The sequence below is a fragment of the Oncorhynchus mykiss genome, chromosome 6 (assembly GCF_057628025.1).
Source record: "Oncorhynchus mykiss isolate SJ-2025 chromosome 6, ASM5762802v1, whole genome shotgun sequence".
Lineage (NCBI taxonomy): Eukaryota > Metazoa > Chordata > Actinopteri > Salmoniformes > Salmonidae > Oncorhynchus > Oncorhynchus mykiss.
Genome location: NC_143027.1, coordinates 1,077,501 through 1,101,934, shown reverse-complemented (window position 1 = coordinate 1,101,934; position 24,434 = coordinate 1,077,501). Strand labels below are relative to the sequence as shown.

The 24,434-nt window shown below is 53.6% G+C and overlaps 1 protein-coding gene across 8 annotated transcripts in view; it reads left to right on the top strand.

Annotated features, from left to right (window-relative positions):
- LOC110525138 (protein RUFY3) overlaps positions 1–24,434 on the top strand; it is a 96,976-nt gene that overhangs the window by 46,734 nt on the left and 25,808 nt on the right. For all 8 annotated transcript variants that reach the window (XM_090236828.1, XM_090236830.1, XM_090236835.1 and 5 more), the window contains exons 4-8: positions 17,610–17,835; positions 18,295–18,356; positions 21,569–21,704; positions 22,003–22,095; positions 23,057–23,143. In XM_090236828.1, coding sequence (XP_090092954.1) covers positions 17,610–17,835; positions 18,295–18,356; positions 21,569–21,704; positions 22,003–22,095; positions 23,057–23,143 — 604 coding nt within the window. The remainder of the gene's footprint in view (positions 1–17,609; positions 17,836–18,294; positions 18,357–21,568; positions 21,705–22,002; positions 22,096–23,056; positions 23,144–24,434) is intronic.

Below are 24,434 nucleotides of genomic sequence, written 5' to 3'. Positions count from 1 at the left end.
CTCTTCCTGTCTAACGCCGTCCCTAATGTCCTCTTCCTGTCTAACGCCGTCCCTAATGTCCTCTTCCTGTCTAATGCCGTCCCTAATGTCCTCTTCCTGTCTAACGCCGTCCCTAATGTCCTCTTCCTGTCTAACGCCGTCCCTAATGTCCTCTTCCCGCCTGACTGACACCGTCCCTAATGTCCTCTTCCTGCCTGATTGACGCTGTCCCTAATGTCCTCTTCCTGTCTGTCTAACGCCGTCCCTAATGTCCTCTTCCCGACCTGACTGACACCGTCCCTAATGTCCTCTTCCTGTCTGACTGACGCCATCCCTAATGTCCTCTTCCTGTCTGACTGACACCGTCCCTAATGTCCTCTTCCTGTCTAACACCGTCCCTAATGTCCTCTTCCCGTCCTGACTGACACCGTCCCTAATGTCCTCTTCCTGTCTAACACCGTCCCTAATGTCCTCTTCCCGTCCTGACTGACACCGTCCCTAATGTCCTCTTCCCGTCTGTCTAACACCGTCCCTAATGTCCTCTTCCTGTCTAACACCATCCCTAATGTTCTCTTCCCGTCTGACTGACACCGTCCCTACTGTCCTCTTCCCGTCTGACTGACGCCGTCCCTAATGTCTTCTTCCTGTCTAACGCCGTCCCTAATGTCCTCTTCCCGCATGACTGACGCCGTCCCCAAATGTCCTCTTCCTGTCTAACACCGTCCCTAATGTCCTCTTCCCGTCTGACTGACACCGTCCCTAATGTCCTCTTCCCGTCTGACTGACACCGTCCCTAATGTCCTCTTCCCGTCTGACTGACACTGTCCCTAATGTCCTCTTCCCGTCTGACTGACACCGTCCCTAATGTCCTCTTCCCGTCTGACTGACGCCGTCCCTAATGTCCTCTTCCCGCCTGACTGACACCGTCCCTAATGTCCTCTTCCTGTCTGACTGACACCGTCCCTAATGTCCTCTTCCCGTCTGACTTACACCGTCCCTAATGTCCTCTTCCCGTCCTGACTGACACCGTCCCTAATGTCCTCTTCCTGTCTGACTGACACCGTCCCTAATGTCCTCTTCCTGTCTAACACCATCCCTAATGTCCTCTTCCTGTCTAACACCGTCCCTAATGTCCTCTTCCCGTCTGACTGACACCGTCCCTAATGTCCTCTTCCTGTCTGACTGACACCGTCCCTAATGTCCTCTTCCTGTCTAACACCGTCCCTAATGTCCTCTTCCCGTCTGACTGACACCGTCCCTAATGTCCTCTTCCCGACCTGACTGACACCGTCCCTAATGTCCTCTTCCCGTCCTGACTGACGCCGTCCCTAATGTCCTCTTCCCGTCTGACTGACACGTCCCTAATGTCTTCTTCCCGTCTGACTAACACCGTCCCTAATGTCCTCTTCCCGTCTGACTAACACCGTCCCTAATGTCCTCTTCCCGTCTGACTGACACCGTCCCTAATGTCCTCTTCCCGTCTGACTAACACCGTCCCTACACCGTCCCTAATGTCCTCTTCCTGTCTAACGCCGTCCCTAATGTCCTCTTCCCGCCTGACTGACGCCGTCCCTAATGTCCTCTTCCCGTCTGTCTGACACCGTCCCTAATGTCCTCTTCCTGTCTAACGCCGTCCCTAATGTCCTCTTCCTGTCTAACACCTTCCCTAATGTCCTCTTCCTGTCTAACGCCGTCCCTACTGTCCTCTTCCCGTCTGACTGACGCCGTCCCTAATGTTCTCTTCCTGTCTAACACCGTCCCTAATGTCCTCTTCCCGTCTGTCTGACACCGTCCCTAATGTCCTCTTCCTGTCTGACTGACACCGTCCCTAATGTCCTCTTCCCGTCTGACTGACGCCGTCCCTAATGTCCTCTTCCTGTCTAACGCCGTCCCTAATGTCCTCTTCCTGTCTAATGCCGTCCCTAATGTCCTCTTCCTGTCTAACGCCGTCCCTAATGTCCTCTTCCTGTCTAACGCCGTCCCTAATGTCCTCTTCCCGCCTGACTGACACCGTCCCTAATGTCCTCTTCCTGCCTGATTGACGCTGTCCCTAATGTCCTCTTCCTGTCTGTCTAACGCCGTCCCTAATGTCCTCTTCCCGACCTGACTGACACCGTCCCTAATGTCCTCTTCCTGTCTGACTGACGCCATCCCTAATGTCCTCTTCCTGTCTGACTGACACCGTCCCTAATGTCCTCTTCCTGTCTAACACCGTCCCTAATGTCCTCTTCCCGTCCTGACTGACACCGTCCCTAATGTCCTCTTCCCGTCTGACTGACGCCGTCCCTAATGTCCTCTTCCCGTCTGTCTGACACCGTCCCTAATGTCCTCTTCCCGTCTGACTGACACCGTCCCTAATGTCCTCTTCCTGTCTAACACCGTCCCTAATGTCCTCTTCCTGTCTAACACCATCCCTAATTATCTCTTCCCGTCTGACTGACACCGTCCCTACTGTCCTCTTCCCGTCTGACTGACGCCGTCCCTAATGTCTTCTTCCTGTCTAACGCCGTCCCTAATGTCCTCTTCCCGCATGACTGACGCCGTCCCCAAATGTCCTCTTCCTGTCTAACACCGTCCTTAATGTCCTCTTCCCGTCTGACTGACACCGTCCCTAATGTCCTCTTCCCGTCTGACTGACACCGTCCCTAATGTCCTCTTCCCGTCTGACTGACACCGTCCCTAATGTCCTCTTCCCGTCTGACTGACACCGTCCCTAATGTCCTCTTCCCGTCTGACTGACGCCGTCCCTAATGTCCTCTTCCCGCCTGACTGACACCGTCCCTAATGTCCTCTTCCTGTCTGACTGACACCGTCCCTAATGTCCTCTTCCCGTCTGACTAACACCGTCCCTAATGTCCTCTTCCCGTCCTGACTGACACCGTCCCTAATGTCCTCTTCCTGTCTGACTGACACCGTCCCTAATGTCCTCTTCCTGTCTAACACCATCCCTAATGTCCTCTTCCTGTCTAACACCGTCCCTAATGTCCTCTTCCCGTCTGACTGACACCGTCCCTAATGTCCTCTTCCTGTCTGACTGACACCGTCCCTAATGTCCTCTTGCTGTCTAACACCGTCCCTAATGTCCTCTTCCCGTCTGACTGACACCGTCCCTAATGTCCTCTTCCCGACCTGACTGACACCGTCCCTAATGTCCTCTTCCCATCCTGACTGACGCCGTCCCTAATGTCCTCTTCCCGTCTGACTGACACGTCCCTAATGTCTTCTTCCCGTCTGACTAACACCGTCCCTAATGTCCTCTTCCCGTCTGACTAACACCGTCCCTAATGTCCTCTTCCCGTCTGACTGACACCGTCCCTAATGTCCTCTTCCCGTCTGACTAACACCGTCCCTACACCGTCCCTAATGTCCTCTTCCTGTCTAACGCCGTCCCTAATGTCCTCTTCCCGTCTGACTGACGCCGTCCCTAATGTCCTCTTCCCGTCTGTCTGACACCGTCCCTAATGTCCTCTTCCTGTCTAACGCCGTCCCTAATGTCCTCTTCCTGTCTAACACCTTCCCTAATGTCCTCTTCCTGTCTAACGCCGTCCCTACTGTCCTCTTCCCGTCTGACTGACGCCGTCCCTAATGTTCTCTTCCTGTCTAACACCGTCCCTAATGTCCTCTTCCCGTCTGTCTGACACCGTCCCTAATGTCCTCTTTCTGTCTGACTGACACCGTCCCTAATGTCCTCTTCCCGTCTGACTGACGCCGTCCCTAATGTCTTCTTCCTGTCTAACGCCGTACCTAATGTCCTCTTCCCGCCTGACTGACACCGTCCCTAATGTCCTCTTCCCGTCCTGACTGACACCGTCCCTAATGTCCTCTTCCCGACCTGTCTAACGCCGTCCCTAATGTCCTCTTCCCGTCTGACTGACACCGTCCCTAATGTCCTCTTCCCGCCTGACTGACGCCGTCCCTAATGTCCTCTTCCTGTCTAACACCGTCCCTAATGTCCTCTTCCCGTCTGACTGACACCGTCCCTAATGTCCTCTTCCTGTCTAACGCCGTCCCTAATGTCCTCTTCCCGCCTGACTGACGCCGTCCCTAATGTCCTCTTCCCGTCTGACTGACACCGTCCCTAATGTCCTCTTCCTGTCTAACACCGTCCCTAATGTCCTCTTCCCGTCTGTCTGACACCGTCCCTAATGTCCTCTTCCCGTCTGTCTGACACCGTCCCTAATGTGCTCTTCCCGCCTGACTGACACCGTCCCTAATGTCCTCTTCCCGCCTAACTGACGCCGTCCCTAATGTCCTCTTCCTGTCTAACACCGTCCCTAATGTCCTCTTCCTGTCTAACGCCGTCCCTAATGTCCTCTTCCCGTCTGACTGACGCCGTCCCTAATGTCCTCTTCCCGTCTGACTGACGCCGTCCCTAATGTCCTCTTCCCGTCTGTCTGACACCGTCCCTAATGTCCTCTTCCCGTCTGTCTGACACCGTCCCTAATGTCCTCTTCCCGCCTGACTGACACCGTCCCTAATGTCCTCTTCCCGCCTAACTGACGCCGTCCCTAATGTCCTCTTCCTGTCTAACACCGTCCCTATTGTCCTCTTCCTGTCTAACGCCGTCCCTAATGTCCTCTTCCCGTCTGACTGACGCCGTCCCTAATGTCCTCTTCCTGTCTAACGCCGTCCCTAATGTCCTCTTCCTGTCTAATGCCGTCCCTAATGTCCTCTTCCTGTCTAACGCCGTCCCTAATGTCCTCTTCCTGTCTAACGCCGTCCCTAATGTCCCCTTCCCGCCTGACTGACACCGTCCCTAATGTCCTCTTCCTGCCTGATTGACGCTGTCCCTAATGTCCTCTTCCTGTCTGTCTAACGCCGTCCCTAATGTCCTCTTCCCGACCTGACTGACACCGTCCCTAATGTCCTCTTCCTGTCTGACTGACGCCATCCCTAATGTCCTCTTCCTGTCTGACTGACACCGTCCCTAATGTCCTCTTCCTGTCTAACACCGTCCCTAATGTCCTCTTCCCGTCTGACTGACACCGTCCCTAATGTCCTCTTCCTGTCTAACACCATCCCTAATGTTCTCTTCCCGTCTGACTGACACCGTCCCTACTGTCCTCTTCCCGTCTGACTGACGCCGTCCCTAATGTCTTCTTCCTGTCTAACGCCGTCCCTAATGTCCTCTTCCCGCCTGACTGACGCCGTCCCTAATGTCCTCTTCCTGTCTAACACCGTCCCCAATGTCCTCTTCCTGTCTAACACCGTCCCTAATGTCCTCTTCCCGTCTGACTGACACCGTCCCTAATGTCCTCTTCCCGTCTGACTGACACCGTCCCTAATGTCTTCTTCCCGTCTGACTGACACCGTCCCTAATGTCCTCTTCCCGTCTGACTGACACCGTCCCTAATGTCCTCTTCCCGTCTGACTGACGCCGTCCCTAATGTCCTCTTCCCGCCTGACTGACACCGTCCCTAATGTCCTCTTCCTGTCTGACTGACACCGTCCCTAATGTCCTCTTCCCGTCTGACTAACACCGTCCCTAATGTCCTCTTCCCGTCCTGACTGACACCGTCCCTAATGTCCTCTTCCTGTCTGACTGACACCGTCCCTAATGTCCTCTTCCTGTCTAACACCATCCCTAATGTCCTCTTCCTGTCTAACACCGTCCCTAATGTCCTCTTCCCGTCTGACTGACACCGTCCCTAATGTCCTCTTCCTGTCTGACTGACACCGTCCCTAATGTCTTCTTCCTGTCTAACGCCGTCTCTAATGTCCTCTTCCCGCATGACTGACGCCGTCCCCAATGTCCTCTTCCTGTCTAACACCGTCCCTAATGTCCTCTTCCCGTCTGACTGACACCGTCCCTAATGTCCTCTTCCCGTCTGACTGACACCGTCCCTAATGTCCTCTTCCCGTCTGACTGACACCGTCCCTAATGTCCTCTTCCCGTCTGACTGACACCGTCCCTAATGTCCTCTTCCCGTCTGACTGACGCCGTCCCTAATGTCCTCTTCCCGCCTGACTGACACCGTCCCTAATGTCCTCTTCCTGTCTGACTGACACCGTCCCTAATGTCCTCTTCCCGTCTGACTAACACCGTCCCTAATGTCCTCTTCCCGTCCTGACTGACACCGTCCCTAATGTCCTCTTCCTGTCTGACTGACACCGTCCCTAATGTCCTCTTCCTGTCTAACACCGTCCCTAATGTCCTCTTCCCGTCTGACTGACACCGTCCCTAATGTCCTCTTCCTGTCTGACTGACACCGTCCCTAATGTCCTCTTCCTGTCTAACACCGTCCCTAATGTCCTCTTCCCGTCTGACTGACACCGTCCCTAATGTCCTCTTCCCGTCTGACTGACGCCGTCCCTAATGTCCTCTTCCCGTCTGACTGACACCGTCCCTAATGTCCTCTTCCTGTCTAACACCATCCCTAATGTTCTCTTCCCGTCTGACTGACACCGTCCCTACTGTCCTCTTCCCGTCTGACTGACGCCGTCCCTAATGTCTTCTTCCTGTCTAACGCCGTCCCTAATGTCCTCTTCCCGCCTGACTGACGCCGTCCCTAATGTCCTCTTCCTGTCTAACACCGTCCCTAATGTCCTCTTCCCGTCTGACTGACACCGTCCCTAATGTCCTCTTCCCGTCTGACTGACACCGTCCCTAATGTCCTCTTCCCGTCTGACTGACACCGTCCCTAATGTCCTCTTCCCGTCTGACTGACACCATCCCTAATGTCCTCTTCCCGTCTGACTGACACCGTCCCTAATGTCCTCTTCCCGCCTGACTGACACCGTCCCTAATATCCTCTTCCCGACCTGACTAACACCGTCCCTAATGTCCTCTTCCCGTCTGACTGACGCCGTCCCTAATGTCCTCTTCCCGTCCTGACTAACACCGTCCCTAATGTCCTCTTCCCGTCTGACTAACACCGTCCCAACACCGTCCCTAATGTCCTCTTCCCGTCTCACTAACACCGTCCCTAATGTCCTCTTCCCGTCTGACTGACACCGTCCCTAATGTCCTCTTCCCGTCCTGACTGACACCGTCCCTAATGTCCTCTTCCCGTCTGACTGACACCGTCCCTAATGTCCTCTTCCCGTCTGACTGACACCGTCCCTAATGTCCTCTTCCTGTCTAACACCGTCCCTAATGTCCTCTTCCTGTCTAACATCGTCCCTAATGTCCTCTTCCCGCCTGACTGACACCGTCCCTAATGTCCTCTTCCTGTCTAACACCGTCCCTAATGTCCTCTTCCTGTCTAACATCGACCCTAATGTCCTCTTCCCGTCTGACTGACACCGTCCCTAATGTCCTCTTCCTGTCTAACACCGTCCCTAATGTCCTCTTCCTGTCTAACATCGTCCCTAATGTCCTCTTCCAGTCTGACTGACACCGTCCCTAATGTCCTCTTCCCGTCTGACTAACGCCGTCCCTAATGTCCTCTTCCTGTCTAACGCCGTCCCTAATGTCCTCTTCCCGCCTGACTGACACCGTCCCTAATGTCCTCTTCCCGTCCTGTCTAACGCCGTCCCTACTGTCCTCTTCCCGTCTGACTGACGGCGTCCCTAATGTTCTCTTCCTGTCTAACACCGTCCCTAATGTCCTCTTCCCGTCTGTCTGACACCGTCCCTAATGTCCTCTTCCTGTCTGACTGACACCGTCCCTAATGTCCTCTTCCCGTCTGACTGACGCCGTCCCTAATGTCTTCTTCCTGTCTAACGCCGTACCTAATGTCCTCTTCCCGCCTGACTGACGCCGTCCCTAATGTCCTCTTCCCGTCTGACTGACACCGTCCCTAATGTCCTCTTCCCGCCTGACTGACGCCGTCCCTAATGTCCTCTTCCTGTCTAACACCGTCCCTAATGTCGTCTTCCCGTCTGACTGACACCGTCCCTAATGTCCTCTTCCTGTCTAACGCCGTCCCTAATGTCCTCTTCCCGCCTGACTGACGCCGTCCCTAATGTCCTCTTCCCGTCTGACTGACACCGTCCCTAATGTCCTCTTCCTGTCTAACACCGTCCCTAATGTCCTCTTCCCGTCTGTCTGACACCGTCCCTAATGTCCTCTTCCCGTCTGTCTGACACCGTCCCTAATGTCTTCTTCCCGCCTGACTGACACCGTCCCTAATGTCCTCTTCCCGCCTGACTGACGCCGTCCCTAATGTCCTCTTCCTGTCTAACACCGTCCCTAATGTCCTCTTCCTGTCTAACACCGTCCCTAATGTCCTCTTCCCGTCTGACTGACACCGTCCCTAATGTCCTCTTCCTGTCTAACGCCGTCCCTAATGTCCTCTTCCCGTCTGACTGACGCCGTCCCTAATGTCCTCTTCCCGTCTGACTGACGCCGTCCCTAATGTCCTCTTCCCGCCTGACTGACACCGTCCCTAATATCCTCTTCCCGACCTGACTAACACCGTCCCTACACCGTCCCTAATGTCCTCTTCCCGTCTGACTGACGCCGTCCCTAATGTCCTCTTCCCGTCTAACACCGTCCCCAATGTCTTCTCCCCGCCTGACTGACACCGTCCCTAATATCCTCTTCCCGACCTGACTAACACCGTCCCTAATGTCCTCTTCCTGTCTGACTGACGCCGTCCCTAATGTCCTCTTCCCGCCTGACTGACACCGTCCCTAATATCCTCTTCCCGACCTGACTAACACCGTCCCTAATGTCCTCTTCCCGTCTGACTGACGCCGTCCCTAATGTCCTCTTCCCGTCCTGACTGACACTGTCCCTAATGTCCTCTTCCCGTCCTGACTGACACTGTCCCTAATGTCCTCTTCCCGTCTGACTGACACCGTCCCTAATGTCCTCTTCCTGTCTAACGCCGTCCCTAATGTCCTCTTCCCGTCCTGACTAACACCGTCCCTAATGTCCTCTTCCCGTCTGACTAACACCGTCCCAACACCGTCCCTAATGTCCTCTTCCCGTCTCACTAACACCGTCCCTAATGTCCTCTTCCCGTCTGACTGACACCGTCCCTAATGTCCTCTTCCCGTCTGACTGACACCGTCCCTAATGTCCTCTTCCCGTCTGACTGACACCGTCCCTAATGTCCTCTTCCTGTCTAACACCGTCCCTAATGTCCTCTTCCTGTCTAACATCGTCCCTAATGTCCTCTTCCCGCCTGACTGACACCGTCCCTAATGTCCTCTTCCTGTCTAACACCGTCCCTAATGTCCTCTTCCTGTCTAACATCGTCCCTAATGTCCTCTTCCCGTCTGACTGACACCTTCCCTAATGTCCTCTTCCTGTCTAACGCCGTCCCTAATGTCCTCTTCCTGTCTAACGCCGTCCCTAATGTCCTCTTCCCATCTGACTAACACCGTCCCTAATGTCCTCTTCCCGTCCTGTCTAACGCCGTCCCTACTGTCCTCTTCCCGTCTGACTGACGCCGTCCCTAATGTTCTCTTCCTGTCTAACACCGTCCCTAATGTCCTCTTCCCGTCTGTCTGACACCGTCCCTAATGTCCTCTTCCTGTCTGACTGACACCGTCCCTAATGTCCTCTTCCCGTCTGACTGACGCCGTCCCTAATGTCTTCTTCCTGTCTAACGCCGTACCTAATGTCCTCTTCCCGCCTGACTGACGCCGTCCCTAATGTCTTCTTCCTGTCTAACGCCGTACCTAATGTCCTCTTCCCGCCTGACTGACGCCGTCCCTAATGTCCTCTTCCCGTCTGACTGACACCGTCCCTAATGTCCTCTTCCCGCCTGACTGACGCCGTCCCTAATGTCCTCTTCCTGTCTAACACCGTCCCTAATGTCGTCTTCCCGTCTGACTGACACCGTCCCTAATGTCCTCTTCCTGTCTAACGCCGTCCCTAATGTCCTCTTCCCGCCTGACTGACGCCGTCCCTAATGTCCTCTTCCCGTCTGACTGACACCGTCCCTAATGTCCTCTTCCTGTCTAACACCGTCCCTAATGTCCTCTTCCCGTCTGTCTGACACCGTCCCTAATGTCCTCTTCCCGTCTGTCTGACACCGTCCCTAATGTCTTCTTCCCGCCTGACTGACACCGTCCCTAATGTCCTCTTCCCGCCTGACTGACGCCGTCCCTAATGTCCTCTTCCTGTCTAACACCGTCCCTAATGTCCTCTTCCTGTCTAACACCGTCCCTAATGTCCTCTTCCCGTCTGACTGACACCGTCCCTAATGTCCTCTTCCTGTCTAACGCCGTCCCTAATGTCCTCTTCCCGTCTGACTGACGCCGTCCCTAATGTCCTCTTCCCGTCTGACTGACGCCGTCCCTAATGTCCTCTTCCCGCCTGACTGACACCGTCCCTAATATCCTCTTCCCGACCTGACTAACACCGTCCCTACACCGTCCCTAATGTCCTCTTCCCGTCTGACTGACGCCGTCCCTAATGTCCTCTTCCCGTCTAACACCGTCCCCAATGTCTTCTCCCCGCCTGACTGACACCGTCCCTAATATCCTCTTCCCGACCTGACTAACACCGTCCCTAATGTCCTCTTCCTGTCTGACTGACGCCGTCCCTAATGTCCTCTTCCCGCCTGACTGACACCGTCCCTAATATCCTCTTCCCGACCTGACTAACACCGTCCCTAATGTCCTCTTCCCGTCTGACTGACGCCGTCCCTAATGTCCTCTTCCCGTCCTGACTGACACTGTCCCTAATGTCCTCTTCCCGTCCTGACTGACACTGTCCCTAATGTCCTCTTCCCGTCTGACTGACACCGTCCCTAATGTCCTCTTCCTGTCTAACGCCGTCCCTAATGTCCTCTTCCCGTCCTGACTAACACCGTCCCTAATGTCCTCTTCCCGTCTGACTAACACCGTCCCAACACCGTCCCTAATGTCCTCTTCCCGTCTCACTAACACCGTCCCTAATGTCCTCTTCCCGTCTGACTGACACCGTCCCTAATGTCCTCTTCCCGTCTGACTGACACCGTCCCTAATGTCCTCTTCCCGTCTGACTGACACCGTCCCTAATGTCCTCTTCCTGTCTAACACCGTCCCTAATGTCCTCTTCCTGTCTAACATCGTCCCTAATGTCCTCTTCCCGCCTGACTGACACCGTCCCTAATGTCCTCTTCCTGTCTAACACCGTCCCTAATGTCCTCTTCCTGTCTAACATCGTCCCTAATGTCCTCTTCCCGTCTGACTGACACCTTCCCTAATGTCCTCTTCCTGTCTAACGCCGTCCCTAATGTCCTCTTCCTGTCTAACGCCGTCCCTAATGTCCTCTTCCCATCTGACTAACACCGTCCCTAATGTCCTCTTCCCGTCCTGTCTAACGCCGTCCCTACTGTCCTCTTCCCGTCTGACTGACGCCGTCCCTAATGTTCTCTTCCTGTCTAACACCGTCCCTAATGTCCTCTTCCCGTCTGTCTGACACCGTCCCTAATGTCCTCTTCCTGTCTGACTGACACCGTCCCTAATGTCCTCTTCCCGTCTGACTGACGCCGTCCCTAATGTCTTCTTCCTGTCTAACGCCGTACCTAATGTCCTCTTCCCGCCTGACTGACGCCGTCCCTAATGTCCTCTTCCCGTCTGACTGACACCGTCCCTAATGTCCTCTTCCCGCCTGACTGACGCCGTCCCTAATGTCCTCTTCCTGTCTAACACCGTCCCTAATGTCGTCTTCCCGTCTGACTGACACCGTCCCTAATGTCCTCTTCCTGTCTAACGCCGTCCCTAATGTCCTCTTCCCGCCTGACTGACGCCGTCCCTAATGTCCTCTTCCCGTCTGACTGACACCGTCCCTAATGTCCTCTTCCTGTCTAACACCGTCCCTAATGTCCTCTTCCCGTCTGTCTGACACCGTCCCTAATGTCCTCTTCCCGTCTGTCTGACACCGTCCCTAATGTCTTCTTCCCGCCTGACTGACACCGTCCCTAATGTCCTCTTCCCGCCTGACTGACGCCGTCCCTAATGTCCTCTTCCTGTCTAACACCGTCCCTAATGTCCTCTTCCTGTCTAACACCGTCCCTAATGTCCTCTTCCCGTCTGACTGACACCGTCCCTAATGTCCTCTTCCTGTCTAACGCCGTCCCTAATGTCCTCTTCCCGTCTGACTGACGCCGTCCCTAATGTCCTCTTCCCGTCTGACTGACGCCGTCCCTAATGTCCTCTTCCCGCCTGACTGACACCGTCCCTAATATCCTCTTCCCGACCTGACTAACACCGTCCCTACACCGTCCCTAATGTCCTCTTCCCGTCTGACTGACGCCGTCCCTAATGTCCTCTTCCCGTCTAACACCGTCCCCAATGTCCTCTTCCCGCCTGACTGACACCGTCCCTAATATCCTCTTCCCGACCTGACTAACACCGTCCCTAATGTCCTCTTCCCGTCTGACTGACGCCGTCCCTAATGTCCTCTTCCCGCCTGACTGACACCGTCCCTAATATCCTCTTCCCGACCTGACTAACACCGTCCCTACACCGTCCCTAATGTCCTCTTCCCGTCTGACTGACGCCGTCCCTAATGTCCTCTTCCCGTCTAACACCGTCCCCAATGTCCTCTTCCCGCCTGACTGACACCGTCCCTAATATCCTCTTCCCGACCTGACTAACACCGTCCCTAATGTCCTCTTCCTGTCTGACTGACGCCGTCCCTAATGTCCTCTTCCCGCCTGACTGACACCGTCCCTAATATCCTCTTCCCGACCTGACTAACACCGTCCCTAATGTCCTCTTCCCGTCTGACTGACGCCGTCCCTAATGTCCTCTTCCCGTCCTGACTGACACTGTCCCTAATGTCCTCTTCCCGTCCTGACTGACACCGTCCCTAATGTCCTCTTCCTGTCTAACGCCGTCCCTAATGTCCTCTTCCCGTCTGACTGACACCGTCCCTACACCGTCCCTAATGTCCTCTTCCCGCCTGACTAACGCTGTCCCTAATGTCCTCTTCCCGCCTGACTGACGCCGTCCCTAATGTCCTCTTCCTGTCTAACGCCATCCCTAATGTCCTCTTCCCGTCTGACTGACACCGTCCCTACACCGTCCCTAATGTCCTCTTCCCGCCTGACTAACGCTGTCCCTAATGTCCTCTTCCCGCCTGACTAACGCTGTCCCTAATGTCCTCTTCCCGCCTGACTGACGCTGTCCCTAATGTCCTCTTCCCACCTGACTGACGCCGTCCCTAATGTCCTCTTCCCGCCTGACTGACGCCGTCCCTAATGTCCTCTTCCTGTCTAACAACGTCCCTAATGTCCTCTTCCCGCCTGACTGACGCCGTCCCTAATGTCCTCTTCCTGTCTAACAACGTCCCTAATGTCCTCTTCCCACCTGACTGACACCGTCCCTAATGTCCTCTTCCCGCCTGACTGACGCCGTCCCTAATGTCCTCTTCCTGACTAACAACGTCCCTAATGTCCTCTTCCCGCCTGACTGACAACGTCCCTAATGTCCTCTTCCCACCTGACTGACGCCGTCCCTAATGTCCTCTTCCCGCCTGACTGATGCTGTCCCTAATGTCCTCTTCCCGTCTGACTGACGCCGTCCCTAATGTCCTCTTCCCGCCTGACTGACGCCGTCCCTAATGTCCTCTTCCCGCCTGACTGACGCCGTCCCTACACCGTCCCTAATGTCCTCTTCCCGACCTGACTGACACCGTCCCTAATGTCCTCTTCCTGTCTAACACCGTCCCTAATGTCCTCTTCCCGTCTGACTGACACCGTCCCTAATGTCCTCTTCCTGTCTGACTGACACCGTCCCTAATGTCCTCTTCCCGCCTGACTGACACCGTCCCTAATGTCCTCTTCCCGCCTGACTGACGCCGTCCCTAATGTCCTCTTCCCGTCTGACTGACACCGTCCCTAATGTCCTCTTCCCGTCTGACTGACGCCGTCCCTAATGTCCTCTTCCCGTCTGACTGACACCGTCCCTAATGTCCTCTTCCTGTCTAACGCCATCCCTAATGTCCTCTTCCCGCCTGACTAACGCCGTCCCTAATGTCCTCTTCCCGACCTGACTGACACCGTCCCTAATGTCCTCTTCCCGTCCTGACTGACACCGTCCCTAATGTCCTCTTCCCGTCTGACTGTCACCGTCCCTACACCGTCCCTAATGTCCTCTTCCTGTCTAACGCCGTCCCTAATGTCCTCTTCCCGCCTGACTGACGCCGTCCCTAATGTCCTCTTCCCGCCTGACTGACATCGTCCCTAATGTCCTCTTCCCGCCTGACTGACACCGTCCCTAATGTCCTCTTCCCGTCTAACACCGTCCCTAATGTCCTCTTCCTGTCTAACATCGTCCCTAATGTCCTCTTCCCGTCTGACTGACACCGTCCCTAATGTCCTCATCCCGTCCTGACTGACACCGTCCCTAATGTCCTCTTCTCGTCTGACTGACACCGTCCCTAATGTCCTCTTCCCGCCTGACTGACGCTGTCCCTAATGTCCTCTTCCTGTCTAACGCCGTCCCTAATGTCCTCTTCCTGTCTGACTGAATCCGTCCCTAATGTTCTCTTCCTGTCTAACGCCGTCCCTAATGTCCTCTTCCCGCCTGACTAACGCTGTCCCTAATGTCCTCTTCCTGTCTAACGCCGTCCCTAATGTCCTCTTCCTGTCTGACTGACGCCGTCCCTAATGTTCTCTTCCTGTCTAACGCCGTCCCTAATGTCCTCTTCCCGCCTGACTGACACCGTCCCTAATGTCCTCTTCCCGTCTGACTGACGCCGTCCCTAATGTCCTCTTCCTGTCTAACGCCGTCCCTAATGTCCTCTTCCCGCCTGACTAACGCTGTCCCTACTGTCCTCTTCCCGCCTGACTGACGTCGTCCCTAATGTCCTCTTCCTGTCTAACGCCGTCCCTAATGTCCTCTTCCCGTCTGACTGACACCGTCCCTACACCGTCCCTAATGTCCTCTTCCCGCCTGACTAACGCTGTCCCTAATGTCCTCTTCCCGCCTGACTGACGCCGTCCCTAATGTCCTCTTCCTGTCTAACGCCATCCCTAATGTCCTCTTCCCGTCTGACTGACACCGTCCCTACACCGTCCCTAATGTCCTCTTCCCGCCTGACTAACGCTGTCCCTAATGTCCTCTTCCCGCCTGACTAACGCTGTCCCTAATGTCCTCTTCCCGCCTGACTGACGCTGTCCCTAATGTCCTCTTCCCACCTGACTGACGCCGTCCCTAATGTCCTCTTCCCGCCTGACTGACGCCGTCCCTAATGTCCTCTTCCTGTCTAACAACGTCCCTAATGTCCTCTTCCCGCCTGACTGACGCCGTCCCTAATGTCCTCTTCCTGTCTAACAACGTCCCTAATGTCCTCTTCCCACCTGACTGACACCGTCCCTAATGTCCTCTTCCCGCCTGACTGACGCCGTCCCTAATGTCCTCTTCCTGACTAACAACGTCCCTAATGTCCTCTTCCCGCCTGACTGACAACGTCCCTAATGTCCTCTTCCCACCTGACTGACGCCGTCCCTAATGTCCTCTTCCCGCCTGACTGATGCTGTCCCTAATGTCCTCTTCCCGTCTGACTGACGCCGTCCCTAATGTCCTCTTCCCGCCTGACTGACGCCGTCCCTAATGTCCTCTTCCCGCCTGACTGACGCCGTCCCTACACCGTCCCTAATGTCCTCTTCCCGACCTGACTGACACCGTCCCTAATGTCCTCTTCCTGTCTAACACCGTCCCTAATGTCCTCTTCCCGTCTGACGGACACCGTCCCTAATGTCCTCTTCCTGTCTGACTGACACCGTCCCTAATGTCCTCTTCCCGCCTGACTGACACCGTCCCTAATGTCCTCTTCCCGCCTGACTGACGCCGTCCCTAATGTCCTCTTCCCGTCTGACTGACACCGTCCCTAATGTCCTCTTCCCGTCTGACTGACGCCGTCCCTAATGTCCTCTTCCCGTCTGACTGACACCGTCCCTAATGTCCTCTTCCTGTCTAACGCCATCCCTAATGTCCTCTTCCCGCCTGACTAACGCCGTCCCTAATGTCCTCTTCCCGACCTGACTGACACCGTCCCTAATGTCCTCTTCCCGTCCTGACTGACACCGTCCCTAATGTCCTCTTCCCGTCTGACTGACACCGTCCCTACACCGTCCCTAATGTCCTCTTCCTGTCTAACGCCGTCCCTAATGTCCTCTTCCCGCCTGACTGACGCCGTCCCTAATGTCCTCTTCCCGCCTGACTGACATCGTCCCTAATGTCCTCTTCCCGCCTGACTGACACCGTCCCTAATGTCCTCTTCCCGTCTAACACCGTCCCTAATGTCCTCTTCCTGTCTAACATCGTCCCTAATGTCCTCTTCCCGTCTGACTGACACCGTCCCTAATGTCCTCATCCCGTCCTGACTGACACCGTCCCTAATGTCCTCTTCTCGTCTGACTGACACCGTCCCTAATGTCCTCTTCCCGCCTGACTGACGCTGTCCCTAATGTCCTCTTCCTGTCTAACGCCGTCCCTAATGTCCTCTTCCTGTCTGACTGAATCCGTCCCTAATGTTCTCTTCCTGTCTAACGCCGTCCCTAATGTCCTCTTCCCGCCTAACTAACGCTGTCCCTAATGTCCTCTTCCTGTCTAACGCCGTCCCTAATGTCCTCTTCCTGTCTGACTGACGCCGTCCCTAATGTTCTCTTCCTGTCTAACGCCGTCCCTAATGTCCTCTTCCTGTCTGACTGACGCCGTCCCTAATGTCCTCTTCCCGTCTGACTGACACCGTCCCTAATGTCCTCTTCCCGTCTGACTGACACCGTCCCTAATGTCCTCTTCCCGCCTGACTGACACCGTCCCCAATGTCCTCTTCCCGTCTGACTGACACCGTCCCTAATGTCCTCTTCCCGCCTGACTGACACCGTCCCTAATGTCCTCTTCCCGTCTGACTGACACCGTCCCTAATGTCCTCTTCCCGCCTGACTGACACCGTCCCTAATGTCCTCTTCCCGTCTGACTGACACCGTCCCTACACCGTCCCTAATGTCCTCTTCCCGTCCTGACTGACACCGTCCCTAATGTCCTCTTCCCGCCTGACTGACACCGTCCCTAATGTCCTCTTCCCGTCTGACTGACACCGTCCCTAATGTCCTCTTCCCGCCTGACTAACGGAGGGATGCAACACCATTGATTCTAGGGTCTGAACTCTGTTAGAGGGATGCAACACCATTGATTCTAGGGTCTGAACTCTATTAGAGGGATGCAACACCATTGATTCTAGGGTCTGAACTCTATTAGAAGGATGCAACACCATTGATTCTAGGGTCTGAACTCTATTAGAGGGATGCAACACCATTGATTCTAGGGTCTGAACTCTATTAGAGGGATGCAACACCATTGATTCTAGGGTCTGAACTCTATTAGATGGATGCAACACCATTGATTCTAGGGTCTGAACTCTATTAGAGGGATGCAACACCATTGATTCTAGGGTCTGAACTCTATTAGAGGGATGCAACACCATTGATTCTAGGGTCTGAACTCTATTAGAGGGATGCAACACCATTGATTCTAGGGTCTGAACTCTATTAGAGGGATGCAACACCATTGATTCTAGTGTCTGAACTCTGTTAGAGGGATGCAACACCATTGATTCTAGGGTCTGAACTCTATTAGAGGGATGCAACACCATTGATTCTAGGGTCTGAACTCTACACGGTTCACTTGGTATCTGATTGGTGTAAACATGTCACACATTGTGTAGTTGATACATAATTGGCCTAATCGCCTGTTGACCAGTTATGTAATTGGTGTAACTCCCCGTCCGTCACCAGAACCCCATTAGGAAGAGGGCGGGCCTGGCTGCGATTGGCCCTGATGCAGAAGAAGCTGTCAGATTACATGAAGACCATCATCAACAGAAAGGACCTGCTCAGTGAGTTCTACGAGTCCAACGCTCTCATGATGGAGGAGGAAGGAGCCGTGATCGCCGGACTGCTGGTTGGGTTGAACGTCATCGATGCTAATCTCTGTATGAAGGGGGAAGACCTCGACTCACAGGTTAGTACCATAGAATATATATGTGGCCCCCAGTACACATTTACAGTGGCCCCCAGTACGCATTTACAGTGGCCCCCAGTACGCATTTACAGTGGCCCCCAGTACGCATTTACAGTGGCCCCCAGTACGCATTTACAGTGGCCCCCAGTACGCATTTACAGTGGCCCCCAGTATGCATTTACAGTGGCCCCCAGTATGCATTTACAGTGGCCCCCAGTATGCATTTACAGTGGCCCCCAGTATGCATTTACAGTGGCCCCCAGTATGCATTTACAGTGGCCCCCAGTACGCATTTACAGTGGCCCCCAGTACGCATTTACAGTGGCCCCCAGTACGCATTTACAGTGGCCCCCAGTACGCATTTACAGTGGCCGTACGCATTTACAGTGGCCCATCAGTGTAGCAGCTGTTATTCTGTTATGTGGTCATACAAGTAAGTCTGTTGTATTTCCTGTGCAGGTCGGGGTGATAGATTTCTCCATGTATCTTAAGGATGGTCAAAGCAGCAAGACGGCAGAAGGGTGCGTTCCTCTTTTAATACCGCTAGCCCCTCCCCTTAACAATGATAGCCCCTCCCCATAACAATGATAGCCCCTCCCCTTAACAATGATAGCCCCTCCCCTTGACAATGCTAGCCCCTCCCCTTAACAATGATAGCCCCTCCCCTTAACAACGCTTCCCCCCTTAATACCGCTAGCCCCTCCTCTTAATACCGCTAGCCCCTCCCCTTAATACCGCTAGCCCCTCACCTTAATAACGCTAGCCCCTCACCTTAATAACGCTAGCCCCTCACCTTAATACCGCTAGCCCCTCACCTTAATAACGCTAGCCCCTCACCTTAATAACGCTAGCCCCTCACCTTAACAACGCTAGCCCCTCACCTTAACAACGTTAGCCCCTCACTAGCCCCCTTTTGCAAGTCGTTCCAGTCGCAGGCAGCAGAGAACTGGAAGGAAAGGCGGTTTTGGCTTTAGGGATGATCAGTGAGATACACTTGCTGGAGCGCGTGCTACGGTTGGGTGTTGCCATCGTGACCAGTGAACTGAGATAAGGTGGAGCTTTACCTAGCATAGACTTGTAGATGACCTGGAGCCAGTGGGTCTGGCGACGAACATTTAGCGAGGGCCAGCCAACTAGAGCATACAGGTCGCAGGTGTGGGTGGTATAAGGTGCTTTAGTAACCAAATGGATGGCACTGTGATAAACTACATCCAGTTTGCTGAGTCGAGTATTGGAAGCTATTTTGTAGATGACATCGCCGAAGTTGAGGATCGGTAGGATAGTCAGTTTTACTAGGGTAAGTTTTGCGGCGTGAGTGAAGGAGGCGTTGTTGCGAAATAGAAAGCCGACTCTAGATTTGATTTTGGATTGGAGATATTTGATATGAGTCTGGAAGGAGAGTTTGCAGTCTAGCCAGACACCTAGGTACTTATAGATGTCCACGTATTCTAGGTCGGAACCATCCAGTGTGGTGATGCTAGTCGGGCGTGTGGGTGCAGTCAGCGAACGGTTGAAATGGATGCATTTGGTTTTGCTAGCGTTTAAGAGCAGTTGGAGGCCACGGAAGGAGTGTTGTATGGCATTGAAGCTCATTTGGAGGTTAGATAGCACAGTGTCCAAGGAAGGGCCAGAAGTATACAGAATGGTGTCGTCTGCGTAGAGGTGGATCAGGAAATCGCCTGCGCAAGAGCAACATCATTGATATATATATATACAGAGAAAAGAGTCGGCCCGAGAATTGAACCCTGTGGTACCCCCATAGAGACTGCCAGAGGACCGGACAACATGCCCTCCGATTTGACACACTGAACTCTGTCTTTTATCAATGGCAGTTATGGTATCGTTTAGTAACTTGAGTGTGGCTGAGGTGCACCCGCGACCGGCTCGGAAACCGGATTGCACAGCGGAGAAGGTACGGTGGGATTTGAGATGGTCAGTGATCTGTTTGTTGACTTGGCTTTCGAAGACCTTAGATAGGCAGGGCAGGATGGATATAGGTCTGTAACAGTTTTGGGTCCAGGGTGTCTCCCCCTTTGAAGAGGGGGATGACCGCGGCAGCTTTCCAATCCTTGGGGATCTCAGATGATACAAAGGAGATGTTGAACAGGCTGGTAATAGGGGTTGCGACAATGGCTGCGGACAGTTTCAGAAATAGAGGGTCCAGAGTGTCAAGCCCAGCTGATTTGTACGGGTCCAGGTTTTGCAGCTCTTTCAGAACATCTGCTATCTGGATTTTGGTAAAGGAGAAGCTGGGGAGGCGTGGGCAAGTAGCTGCGGGGGGGGCGGAGCTGTTGGCCGAGGTTGGAGTAGCCAGGCGGAAGGCATGGCCAGCCGTTGAGAAATGCTTGTTGAAGTTTTCGATTATCACGGATTTATCGGTGGTGACCGTGTTACCTAGCCTCAGTGCAGTGGGCAGCTGGGAGGAGGTGCTCTTGTTCTCCATGGACTTTACAGTGTCCCAAAACGTTTTGGAGTTCGACCTACAGGATGCAAATTTCTGCTTGAAAAAGCTGGCCTTTGCTTTCCTGACTGACTGCGTGTTTTGGTTCCTGACTTCCCTGAACAGTTGCATATCGCGGGGACTATTCGATGCTATTGCAGTCCGCCACAGGATGTTTTTGTGCTGGTCGAGGGCAGTCAGGTCTGGAGTGAACCAGGGGCTACATCTGTTCTTAGTTCTGCATTTTTTGAACAAAGTATGCTTGTCTAAGATGGTGAGGAAGTTATGACCAGGCATCCTCAACTGACGGGATGAGGTCAATATCCTTCCAGGATAACCGGGCCAGGTCGATTAGAAAGGCCTGCGCGCAGAAGTGTTTTAGGGAGCGTTTGACAGTGATGAGGGGTGGTCGTTTGACCGCGGACCTGTAGCGGATACAGGCAATGAGGCAGTGATCGCTGAGATCCTGATTGAAGACAGCAGAGGTGTATTTGGAGGGCAAGTTGGTCAGGATAATGTCAATTAGGGTGCCCATTTTTACAGATTTAGGGTTGTGTTGTAACCGCTAGCCCCTCACCTTTAACCCCACGTATATCCTGTCTTTCTCTTCCGGGAAAACACTCAATTTCTTTGCCTAGTGTCGCACCCTCCTAGCTCTAGTGTCGTGCCCTCCTAGCTCTAGCGTCGTGCTCTCCCAGCCCTAGCGTCGTGCCCTCCCGACCCTAGTGTCGTGCCCTCCCAGCTCTAGTGTCGTGTCCTCCCAGCTCTAGTGTCGTGCCCTCCCAGCTCTAGTGCCGCGCCCTCCCAGCCCTAGTGTCGTGCCCTCCCAGCTCTAGTGTCGTGCCCTCCCAGCCCTGGTGTCGTGCCCTCCCAGTCGTAGTGTCGTGCTCTCCCAGCCCTAGTGTCATGCCCTCCCAGCCCTAGTGTCGTGCTCTCCCAGCCCTAGTGCCGTGCCCTCCCGGCCCTAGTGCCGTGCCCTCCCGGCCCTAGTGCCGTGCCCTCCCAGCCCTAGTGCCGTGCCCTCCCAGCCCTAGTGCCGTGCCCTCCCAGCCCTAGTGCCGTGCCCTCCCAGCCCTAGTGCCATGCCCTCCCAGCCCTAGTGTCGTGCCCTCCCAGCCCTAGTGCCGTGCCCTCCCAGCCCTAGTGCCGTGCCCTCCCAGCCCTAGTGTCATGCCCTCCCAGCCCTAGTGTCGTGCCCTCCCAGCCCTAGTGCCGCGCCCTCCCAGCCCTAGTGTGAGATTAGCTGGCTTTTGCTTCCAAGTCTTTCTCAATTCTCCCCCCCCCCCCCACCAGGGATGGCCAGATCACAGCCATCCTGGACCAGAAGAACTATGTTGAGGAGCTAAACAGACACCTGAGTGCTTCAGTCAACAACCTGCAGGCCAAAGTAGACGCTATGGAGAAGTCCAACACCAAGCTCACTGAAGAGGTTGGCTTATTTTTTTATTTGACCACAGTTTGATTTAACATGCAGTCTACAACTGGGTTGTGTAGAGGTTGTGTCGAGGTTAACAGAACGTTGTCTTAATGTCAAGTGAAATGCCATTCTTTCAAGCTCTAAACCCAACAATGCAGTAATCAATAGCCTTGGTTGTCTGAAAGTAAATCTGATATTTCTCCACTGGTGTGGAACATTTTACAGGTCTCTCTTGCAAAATTGATTTTTATTTCAATGAGACAAACCAGTATAAATAAAGGTAAAATACACTCAAACCTGGTGTGTCCAGCTTGCAGTAGCCAACAACAGGATCATCACCCTACAAGAGGATGTAGAACGAGTCAAGGAGGAGAGCTCCAACCAGCTAGAGTCCAGTCGCAAGGTAAAACGGACAACCACTGTTCATTTTGAAGTATTTAACCATTATTGAACTAGGCAAGTCAGTTAAGAACAAATTCTTATTTACAACAACGGCCTAGGAATAGTGGGTTAACTGCCTTATTCATGGGCAGAACGACATATTGTACCTTGTCAGCTCTGGGATTCGATCCAGCAACCTTTCAGTTACTGGCCCAACACTCTAACCACTAGGCTACCTGCTGGTTACTGGCCCAACACTCTAACCACTAGGCTACCTGCTGGTTACTGGCCCAACACTCTAACCACTAGGCTACCTGCTGGTTACTAGTCCAACGCTCTAACCACTAGGCTACCTGCTGGTTACTGGCCCAGCACTCTAACCACTAGGCTACCTGCCGCCCCACATCGTGCAACCATATGTGGAAATGATCTCAAATGCAGAAATGGATGAAAAATCAGGAAATGAGAAGTTAAATTGAACAGTATAAAACAATCAGAATGGAGAAAGAGCCTACTACTCATAAAGCACATGCACAACTTTTATTATCCAAAAATAGTGATGTGATATTTTGACCATATTGCCCAGCCTTAGTAACTAGCTAGCAAGCAATGCTAAGGAGATTAGCAGAATGCTAGATGACTAGCATTTCAGGCCAACAAACACTTTCCTCACACGCTAGGAACGTATTTCCTCCAACGTGACGTTCCTAGCGTGTGAGGAACATAAAAGGTGCCTCTCGCTCCCAAAACGTTTTCTGGAGACTTGAGGGCAGAGTGCTGATGACATCACCCACTGTATGTGTATCTGGTAGCCTGAGGAGAAATCCAATGTGTCCCTGACCACCTTCTGAACACAATCAGACCGCAACGCAACCTGTCTTTTCCATGCCATCTTCATATACTGATCGCAGATATCGCATGTAAATGTCAAGTGTGGAAGAGGCTTGATATGTAGGATGAAGTAATTATGACGACTTTCCCAGGCATCGCGGGCAGGGGACGGCTTGGCAGACGGTCAGGTGCTGGGGGCGGCACGCAAACAGCTCAAGGAGGAAACACAGCTACGATTGGTCAGTTTGTCTCTCTCCCTAATCGCTGAGAAATATCATATCCCTCCATCCCTCCTGTATTAACCCATCCATCCTGTATTAACCCCTCCCTCCCTCCTGTATTAACCCATCCATCCTGTATTAACCCCTCCCTCCCTCCTGTATTAACCTATCCCTCCATCCATCCATCCTGTATTAACCCCTCCCTCCCTCCTGTATTAACCCATCCATCCTGTATTAACCCCTCCCACCCTCCTGTATTAACCTATCCCTCCATCCATCCATCCTGTATTAACCCCTCCCTCCCTCCTGTATTAACCCATCCATCCTGTATTAACCCCTCCCTCCCTCCTTTATTAACCCATCCATCCTGTATTAACCCCTCCCTCCCTCCTGTATTAACCTATCCCTCCATCCATCCATCCTGTATTAACCCCTCCCTCCCTCCTGTATTAACCCCTCCCTCCCTCCTGTATTAACCCCTCCCTCCCTCCTGTATTAACCCCTCCCTCCCTCCTTTATTAACCCATCCCTCCCTCCATCCATCCTGTATTAACCCCTCCCTCCCTCCTTTATTAACCCATCCATCCTGTATTAACCCCTCCCTCCCTCCTTTATTAACCCATCCATCCTGTATTAACCCATCCATCCTGTATTAACCCCTCCCACCCTCCTGTATTAACCCATCCATCCATCCATCCTGTATTAACCCCTCCCACCCTCCTGTATTAACCCATCCATCCTGTATTAACCCATCCATCCTGTATTAACCCCTCCCTCCCTCCTTTATTAACCCATCCATCCTGTATTAACCCATCCATCCTGTATTAACTCACCCCTCCCTCCATCCATCCTGTTATAACCCACCCCTCCATCCATCCTGTATTAACCCCCTCCTCCCTCCATCCATCCATCCTGTATTAACCCCTCCATCCATCCATCCTGTATTAACCCCTCCATCCATCCATCCATCCTGTATTAACCCCTCCATCCATCCATCCATCCTGTATTAACCCATCCATCCATCCATCCATCCTGTATTAACCCACCCCTCCATCATCCATCCTGTATTAACCCCTCCATCCATCCATCCATCCTGTATTAACCCATCCATCCATCCATCCTGTATTAACCCACCCCTCCCTCCATCCATCCATCCTGTATTAACCCCTCCCTCCATCCATCCATCCTGTATTAACCCATCCCTCCATCCCTCCATCCATCCATCCTGTATTAACCCATCCCTCCATCCATCCTGTATTAACCCATCCCTCCATCCCTCCATCCATCCATCCTGTATTAACCCATCCAT